The sequence below is a fragment of the Kryptolebias marmoratus genome, linkage group LG2, assembly GCF_001649575.2.
Source record: "Kryptolebias marmoratus isolate JLee-2015 linkage group LG2, ASM164957v2, whole genome shotgun sequence".
NCBI lineage: Eukaryota > Metazoa > Chordata > Actinopteri > Cyprinodontiformes > Rivulidae > Kryptolebias > Kryptolebias marmoratus.
In genome coordinates this window covers 10,316,052-10,325,636 of record NC_051431.1, presented here as the reverse complement: position 1 = coordinate 10,325,636, position 9,585 = coordinate 10,316,052, and the positions used below count along the sequence as shown (strand labels likewise).

The following is a 9,585-nucleotide window of genomic DNA, read 5'->3' as shown; positions in this document are numbered from 1 at the left end:
TATGACGTAGAATTTGCTGCAGCTGGAAACTGACGTAGCTCTAAAAATGACTTGTTCGTTGTGTTGCTGGTTTTAGCACATATTGTCGACACGAAATCAAAATAAAATCACTTGGTGATCCACCATGGGTGATTTACACTGACAAAAAACTAATAGTGTTATTAATAAATAAATAACAACAAATGAAGCACCTACAGCATTAAAATAAAAAATAAAATGCTATTTTTATTTTATTTTATTTAAAAAAAAGCTATAGAGAGGAGTATTTTAAGGAAACCTTCAAGAGACGAAAGAATATTTGAATGAAACTCCAATTCTCAGACCAATACTGAATGTGGCAGTATTCTTTTTAATTTTATTTGTCCTTTTTCTAAATTCTGGAAATTACACTTTCTGTATCTTTTTTTTAACAAATGCATGTAGCCTCAAGCTACTTTGTCACACTACTTTGTTATTTTAATAACAGTTTTTATTTAATAAATATAGTGCAAAGGTTTCTACAGATCTCAATTGTTTTAGCAATACTGTCTACAGCAAACTTTAAAATGTAGTTACATCAGGAAAGCTGAAATGTGCTGCAACACCCAAGCAAACACGTATGTTTTTGCTTCTGTCAATTAAAAACTAACCAAACAACTGTAGACTAAAATTTCTCAACCGCTGCTCTTCCAGCTACATTCAAAAAGAAGGTCAGCACATGTTACTTTTATTTTAGTCATGATAACATTGTGTGAACTCTGAAAGGAGTGCAGTCCTTTGAAAATGTTGAAAAGATGAGCTCTTTTATCACAAAAATAGTCAGACCCAGTATAGGGAGAAAGTGGTTGAACAGTAAACATCAAATGCAAATGGATTCTGCTGAATGCCTGCAAAACAAAGGGAAATTATCAGCTGAAAGAGAGCTACTAACAGTGATTAATACTGAAGGACCAAGGGTGCTACCAATTTTCGAAGTAGACAAAATGTCTGAAGGACATAATAAAGGCTTTGATTTAGCAGCGGTGTCCTTTGATTGTCACAGAGAAACAGCCTCTAACTTGTGCAGCAGAGCTGAGGAATCATAATGTGGAGAGCGACTTTCATTAACTTGATAAATGTGCAGCCTGACAACATTCAATATGCTGATGAGAAATGATAAAAGTTGCTCACAGTTACTGGGGTAAGCCTCAGTGATCGGGCCAGTTAGGTTAATTACAAATGTGAATAATATAACAGATCCAAACGAAATATCTTAAAAAAAAAAAAAAAGCTGATGTTGTATCTTTGACAGGTTTTTGTGGAGAAGGAGTGAACATCACTCCCTTCAGATGCATACGTGATGTGTGGGGTATTTTTCTAATTTTCTCATTCTTTTGGCCTACATGGAGACTCAAAGGTGCTCACCAAGATTTCAGTTTGGGAGGTTTGCTGTGTTCTTTCATTCTGCAGAATGATTCTCTCTCCAGCCGCTTTCTTTTTCCCTTCATGTCCAGAACTCAGATGCAGCATTCGGTGTTGCTGATTCCATCCACAAACACCATTATTCTCCTCCAGACAGCGGCATTCCTCGGTCATGTCCTTATCTGACACATGCAGAGTGAAGCTGTAAATGCCACATCTCCAGAAGCTGCCGCTGACTCTCTGTGCTTGTTCTCGCTCAAATCTATCCTGGCAATCATACTTTTTGGATTAAAAAAGTACCCCTCATCTCGATGAAATGAGTGTTATCTGGTATTTCCTACTGATTTCTGAAGAGATCCCTGCTGCTGTTTCAAGGCTTTCTTTCATTATTAGTCTAACAATTGTGATGTATTTGCTCAAGGTGAATTTGCACGCCTCCTGTATTCTTCACAACTCCATCTATTTTGCTCTCATTGAAATGTGTCCAACTGCGGAGGGAAGAAAATAGATTTTTTTTTTTTTTTACTGATTTGATGAACAGAGCAGTGTTTAAAAGAACAATGGTTGACCTTTTCAGTGAATACATGTGTACTTTTCTTTGCCAACAAAATTCCGAGTAGATGCGGAAGCCTATGGTTCTTTTCATTAACAGTGAACACAAACTATGCTTGAGAAAATATTGTTTTCCTATTGTGTTATGGTTACAAAAATTTTCTACAGAGTTGTCTTCAAGGGATTTGTCTGTGACATATGATCCTACATTTTATAAACCATCTGGATGTTCCTAATAAAATTTCCTCATAAACCTTTGATAATGTTAAATTTGGCCTGAATGTGGGAATATTTTACCAAATTTGTTCGGGAACAAAAACATCCAAGTCTGCTAAAATTAGGATGGTAATTACGGTTCTGCTTAAAAATGATACATGTAATAAAATGTAGTGGTCAGATGAAATTGTAAGAATTAAAAAGCAGCACGTTCTATGTCCGCATCCTCTATTGGGCTATTATGACAAGACTTAGTACTACAATATGTAATATGTCCCAGAAAGACTTGTTTTACTAATTAGATTGTGCAAAATGAAAATTATTGATACACGTTCTTCTTGTTCAAGGATGGATATATATGCAACAGGTGATTGGGGAAAATGTAACTGTCGCTCCAAAAGTAAGACAATATAAATTAAAAGAAACTACTTTATTTCAAAAGTTTTGTTTTCATGCATGTTGATTTTCCATTAATCCCTAGTGAACAAAATCTCATAAAATAAATGTAAATATTTAACTTTTTTGTGCTAAGAGGATAGCTAATTTAGTGTAAGAAACCTTATACTACATTGTAATATACTAATGTTTAAAATAGAAAACAAGAATCCAGATTAACAGTGATGTGTGAAGCTTTGCTTTAGTAGAAATTAGTTGTTTTACATAAAAAAAAGAATGAAGCCAGAAATCAAACCATTTGTTCTTCAGTTTATTTCTGGGCTGCTCTCTCTGCGCAGACAGTGTTATCAGTGCAGAAAAAAAGTCATCCTGCTTTAGGCTCAAAGAAATATTAGAGGATGACCTTTTTTCTGGGACTTAAAGATTAAAGCATGATGACAAAGATCCACCATGACTGTTTTTATACTCTCACCTTTCCAGCTCTCAGTCTGCTGCTCTGCAGCACAGAGGTAAATATTGGCTGACAGATTTGAAGCATTTAGTTTAGCTGTTCTTCTGATCAAAACGTAAATAAAGTTAACAGAACTAAATTAATGAACATTAACAGAAAATTCACTGAATTGACTCCTCATCTTGTTGGACTAAGTTTTTATTTGCTTCATATGAGACTAAAATTTTTGAATAAATCATTCATGTAAAACGTATTCAACTTTAAAAATGAAGCAACACAAATAGCAAATAACTAATTATTTTTTTCAGTTAATAATTTTTTTTTGTTATATTTTTTTCTTTTAGTCCAGCCGTGTAATTATTGCCCAAAAGCAAATGCAACAATGTTTTTGCCCAAATCTGTTTGTGTGTATTTGTTTGTCTGTAATGTTAATAAAATATCTCACTAACCAGTGTGTAGATGTTAAACTGAAACTTTCATAAAGTAATCATTTATATATGTCAACAACTGATTAACCTTTGACATCAGTCCAACTCACGATGGCTAAAATGTTGCTTAGCTGTGGCTCTAACTCAGCCAATTTTACAGATACTGAGAAAGAATTTGGTGTGATAGAAGCTGAGACTGAGACCCAATTTATACTCTGAGCACTAACTGATTGAAGGAGATATGTGTTTAAAACTTTACCATTAACTATTGGAATCAACATTTTCTGTTTATTTAAGGGGTTAGGGCCTTTTGGCTCAGGGCTAGGGTTAGGGTCTCCTCAGGGTTTAAAAAATATCTTGTGAACCACTGGACAAATTTTAACGAAACTTTCAAAAGGTAATCATTGGATGATCACTCTGTGTTTCTAGCTGTTTTCAAATATGTAATTGGATTAAATTGCCCATTGTACTGTTTTAAATTAGCTGGTGTAAAAATTAGCTAATACCATTCCTCTCTGCGCTGCCATTTAACTGAATGCAAGAAGCATCCAGTCTGAAAGATATGGAGTAAGTGGTGAAAGCAGTATTTCCTCATAAAACTGCTGGATCACACTCTGAGTTCTATGTTGAGGCAGTACCGCTTTTAAAATTCAATTAAATCCTTCCATTCACCCACTCCCTCATAACCACATTAAAGTTGCATTCAAGGATATATTTATGGAAAGGTTTTGTGTTGTGAAACCTACACAAACACACTGGCAGAAGGTTAGTTTAAGACCTTGGATTAAACTAAATTCGTTGTATGAAATATAAGCCTTATTTAGTCTTTTTTTTTTAATTTGTTGAGGACTTTACTTTCACCAGTGCCATCCCATTAAATCTGTATGTGACCTTCCCTTTAAAAAATGTTCAAATCTGAGAACTATATTCAATCAAGACTGTAAAAGAAACACAAAAAGCAAACAGCTGCTCAGGTTAGAAAAAAGCCTCACAGGTTTTTATGCTGCTGTTGAAAAACTCTAAGTCCGTGAAATTATTTTGAAATAGCACTAGTATTATCAATGTTTTTCTAAGGGAACAACAAATGAAAGAAAAGGCGATTCAGGCAAACACTCAGACACTAAAGGAGGAAAGTATTAAAAAAAGAATAAGCTGACAAATTAAACAGAGATTGTCTTTGGAGAAAAGCCTTCAGAGTGGCAAAAAAGGGGTTCTTTCATTTGTTCCAAGCCTCCCCCTCAGCTTTGATACAGATGTACATGTTTCACCTTTTTTCATATCTTTTGAAATACATGCAATCCACACAAACATTTTCCGTTTCAATATTTGATCAAGACAAACACCTTAAATCAAACCTTTTAGCAAATATTGGTGGCTTGCCTTACATGTTCAGTCTAACAAACTCACTTTAGATACATGTGATTTCATGGCCACTGGTGTCATGAAAAAAAATGAGTACATTTCTCAGAAATTAAAAAAATTGGTACATTTATTTAATTTTCTGTGTTTGGATTGTCCTTTAGGTTTGGTTTAAGTAAAATTAAAGTTAGTCTCAATGGTTTCATTCTATCTGTTTGTTAGCATTTCTTCTTAATTCTAATTCGGTTCCCATGTTTGGAACAAATACATAAAGACAAAGCTGTAACAGTAACAGTAAATACTACCAGCCAACTCTGGAACCTCAAGCTGTAAAGCAGGGTGGTGTAAGTTTAGTGGTCTGGGTTTGGTTTGTTTCCAACCGAGTACCATGCTTTTACCAATTCAATTAAAAGTTTTGCATCACATCGTAGAGCCCCTGCACATATTGTATGTTCATTTGTTTAAGTTAAACAGGAAGTTGATGTTCAATGGGTCATTAATCCTAAGTGCACTAATAATTCCAATAAAGCTCAAAATGAAGACCATTATAGTCAAATAACATCCCAAATCCTACTAAAATGTTGTTGAGGCATTTGAGACAGGATGTAGATGCAAAACACTCTGCATATATCCTGCAACTCAGAGCATTTGGCAAGAGGATTTATACAAGTGGATTTCAATTTAGTTAAATTGTCCCTATTAATCAAATGAATTGATGGAGGCCTGTTCACCTTGTTTTGTTTCCCCATAACAATATGAGTCTTTGAATCAGAATAAAATTACAAAGCACAGTCCAACATTTATATCATTTGTCAGGTTTTGTTATTTTCCTGCCATTTGTTGCATTTTTATTTTGGTTACTAAAATTTTTTTCCCTCCTATCCATCAAAATAATATACACAAAAATAAGCAAACAAATAAAATACAATGAATAGAAACCTCACCTGAATAGTATCTCATTTTCTTTGCTCCCTGATGAAGAATTCAATTTGCAAAGGTCTTATTTAATCAAATATATTAAGAAAAATTACAAATCATGTTTGAAAAAAGGAAACACAGAACTAATAACTTCTAAAAAAAAACAAGACAATTAACAGTTTATTGATCATGTGCTTTATAAGAATACTTGATGACAAAATGAACTGTGGTACCGTATAACACTGAGAATACACAAATGATGGAGGAAATTTAACTGTTAGGCTGCGGAGGTGAAGCACTACAGCGCTGACAACCTTTGGCACAATTAATAGCTGAAAAGGTCGACAGTGAATGCAGCTTTTACATTCGTCATTGTTAATTTTTGCTTCTATGTTATTTTCTCACACATTTTGCCCACGAACACTTGAAATAGGAATGCATTTCAAAACGGTTGGAGGCAATTTCCTGACATGAATCTTTAATGTCTTCAGGAGAATGGGATCTGTTGCAGCTGAGGCAGTGAGTCAAAAGTCTCCAAATGAAGTCCACACAGTGAAGACGTAGTGCTGAACTGAGCTAAAAATACTGGAAACACCGCCGTAAGACAAATTTAAATACACATGTATTTTTCAGTTACTCTACTATATCAGTTTTTCTGTTGTTTACACACATAAATACATAAAAATGTGCATTGAAGTAATAAGGATAATACCATTTGAAAATTTTCTTAATTTTACAGTCTGTGTAGTGATTAAAACTGTGATGAAATGCACAATACTTAGAGAGGATATTTTATCTGAGTACAGAATTTTTTGCAGCTATGGAGAGGTCCCGGGGGCTCATTGATTGGATGGGAAGTAAACTGAGTGGACAGAGAAATGATCCCCCAAAGTGGCTCTAAAATGTCGGCCTGTGTGCTCCCTGATGAAGTAAAATATGCAGCCACTCATCTAAACTGCAGTGAATGTAAAAGAGGCAGAAAAAGTGTTCCGCATATAAATCTCTTTAAGCCAATAGTTGAAGTCTTTTGAAGTGGGGTTTTCTGTGGGAAAGGTATGAACAATCATGATCTCACCTGTTGGAGATCGCTCTTTGAATGGTCTCAGTTGGAAGAAACTGAGTTTAATTCTGACCAGAGTGACAGACTAATTGCAAGTCAGAGCAAAACTAAGACCACAGTGGATTACTGCTGTCATAAAATCATTCCATTTTCAAACACTTTACAGCCATTCATGCAAACATTAGTTCAGAAACCATTAGACAGTTATTTGATAGTCTTGCTGGAAGTGTTCTAGACCTCACTAGAAATGATACAGCTAACTGCTGCTGCTATTTGTGCTTACAAATGACCACCGAATTCTATGTAGACGACTAAAACTGACAGCAATGTAAAGGTTAAAAATTTGCATTTGCATAAACCACTACAGAGTTTTTGAAATTGGAATGGTTTTAAGACAGCAACAATCGTTTTGTTGTCTTGGCCTTACGCAGACTAGCCATTAGCTCGTCAGTACAGTAAGAATTAGAGACCTAACATTCCTTGAAAACATTCATATCACCAGCCACTTTTTATACCATAGTTTAACAGTTGTAGTTGTTTTGATCAAACTTTGACAATAATCTTATGGCAATCTCATACAATATCTCAAGTTGTCAGCACTCAGAGTACATGTTGCGAATGACTCTCAGCTACTACCACACCAAATTTCAGTTCAATATCTGTAAAACTGACTGAGTTATAGTCATTTGTGTATTTTTTAAGGCCATTTGGCTGTGACAGCCATCGTGATTCAGGTTGACTCCAAAAGTTAATCAGTGGTAAATGTACATCCACTGATTACTTTCTGCAAGCTTCTTTTAAATTTCTCCAGTGGTTTATGCAATATGTTGGTAATAGACAGACACAAAACATGCAAACACACAGACATAGGCAAGAACATTATCGCCTGCCTTTCGCTTTTTGGCAGCGGGTAATAATTAAACTCTATTTTCCCAAACTGAGGCTGTTCAAAGAGCTTTCTGCAACAGGTAAGATAATAATTTCTCTTATCGTTTTCACGAAACCTCACCCAAAAAGATGCAACCTATCCCTTTAAACGTTTCTTTGTAACCCCCCCCCCCCGACTCTCCATTTTTTCACTCCTCCTCACTTTCAGCTTGGTTTAATAGCAGCAACCTAATTGGTGCAGAAAATTTAGATGGAGCAGCTGAGGTTAAAGGAAATTACAAGTTAGGGTAAAATGAACACAATCACTTCAGGGAAACATAAATACTTGCGGCATGTGTGTCTGGCACCACACCAGATCCTCTCATCCTAATGCACAACACACAGTTGAATGAGTCAGACACATGGGTCAGGTGGCCCCTCCCCCCGGAGCCTGAGTCACTGGTGACGTAGTCCACGTGAGCCGTTTCAAATTAGACTCGTGATCAGAGCTCAGCTCCTCCTTCTCAACATCTAAGTGAATTTTTCTCCTGCTGCATCTGTCTCACGGTGACAGGCTGCCATATGTCGAAGGCATCGACTGGAATACTAATGCACTGATGCCCTTTTCCAGCTTTTGGCCATTTTCTCTCTTGTTTAACCCAGTTTATTTTTATCTCTGTGTAATATACAGGGAAGTGATGTGTGTGCTTTCATTGTAATTACCTGAAGAGGAAGAACAAGAGGAGGCAAACACACTATTATACATTTTCAGACTCCTTGCAAAATCATCTGCTCGTTTAAAACTGCGATAAATAAAAAAAGTGGAATGATTAGGATTTTCATCTCGCAGACTTCACTGCCTGAGTTCAACCCCCATTGTACATTCTATGTCACTCTTCCTCCTCTCCCGCCTGCTTTCTGTACGCCTCATTTAGCAGCTGTATATCCTCGTGATACCCCGAGCTCTCCTGCGTCTGCCGCCGGCTGTTCTGCCGGTGGGCTTCCACGGTGTCAGGAATAGTGATATTGATGGTCTCTGCCTCGGTGTTGCCGCTGGTGGGGATGAGCAGAGAGTAGGACGCGGTCTCGCCCAGGTCGCACGAGACGAAGCGGTTCTCGCGGCGAGAGTAGCGCAGCGACGGCGAGCGGGCGTGGGTAGAGGACTGGCTGATGTTCGAGATGATTGAGACGCTGTCCATGGCTTCCTCGTTGTCGCAGATTTCCAGAACTTCCAGGTGAATCTTTACATTGGTGTCCCCCACACCAGCTCCAATTCCCATCCCAACACCAATTTCCATGCCCATCCCAACACAGCCGATGTTTGCGTCTCCAGCTTGGCCTCCGGATGCCGGGTCATCTGCACTGGGTTCATGGCCAACAGACTTGGAACGATACACCTCCACCTGTAAATCAAAGAAATTGGTTTCAAAATCTGTGAAACATTGATTCTATGTTTTCTTAACTCAAATATGAACTTTGTTGAATTGCACTGTATTGGTTGCTCAGATCAGAAAGGAATAATTCAGATCTTTTGACTTCACTTTCAAAAATCTGAATCATAACTTTATGGCCAAATTGCTAGCTTATGTGGGCAGAAAACAGGTAAGGTTTAAATTCATGTTGTGGTTGCAGATGTCTCATATTTTTTTCATGCCAAGGCTTTTCTTTTCAAGGACTTTGAGTGGCAGCTCTGCTATCTCTGGTGTACAAGTATTTTTAAGATGTAAGAATAAAAGATGGTACCCAAGCTCATACCATACAGGTGCTGGTCATAAAATTAGAATATCATGAAAAAGTAGATTGATTTCAGTAATTCCATTTAAAAAGTGAAACTTGTATATTATATTCATACATTACATACAAACTCATGTATTTCAAATGTTTATTTCGTTTAATTTTGATGATTACAAATGACAACAAATGAAAATCTCAAATTCATCATATCAGAAAATTAGAAT

General features: G+C 36.4%; 1 protein-coding gene across 1 annotated transcript in view; it reads right to left on the bottom strand.

Annotated features, from left to right (window-relative positions):
• Positions 1-5,618: 5,618 nt before the first annotated feature.
• LOC108240847 (probable G-protein coupled receptor 149) overlaps positions 5,619-9,585 on the bottom strand; it is a 20,945-nt gene continuing 16,978 nt past the window's right edge. The window contains exon 5 of the mRNA XM_017424643.3: positions 5,619-9,030. Coding sequence (XP_017280132.1) covers positions 8,518-9,030 — 513 coding nt within the window. The 3' untranslated portion in view covers positions 5,619-8,517. The remainder of the gene's footprint in view (positions 9,031-9,585) is intronic.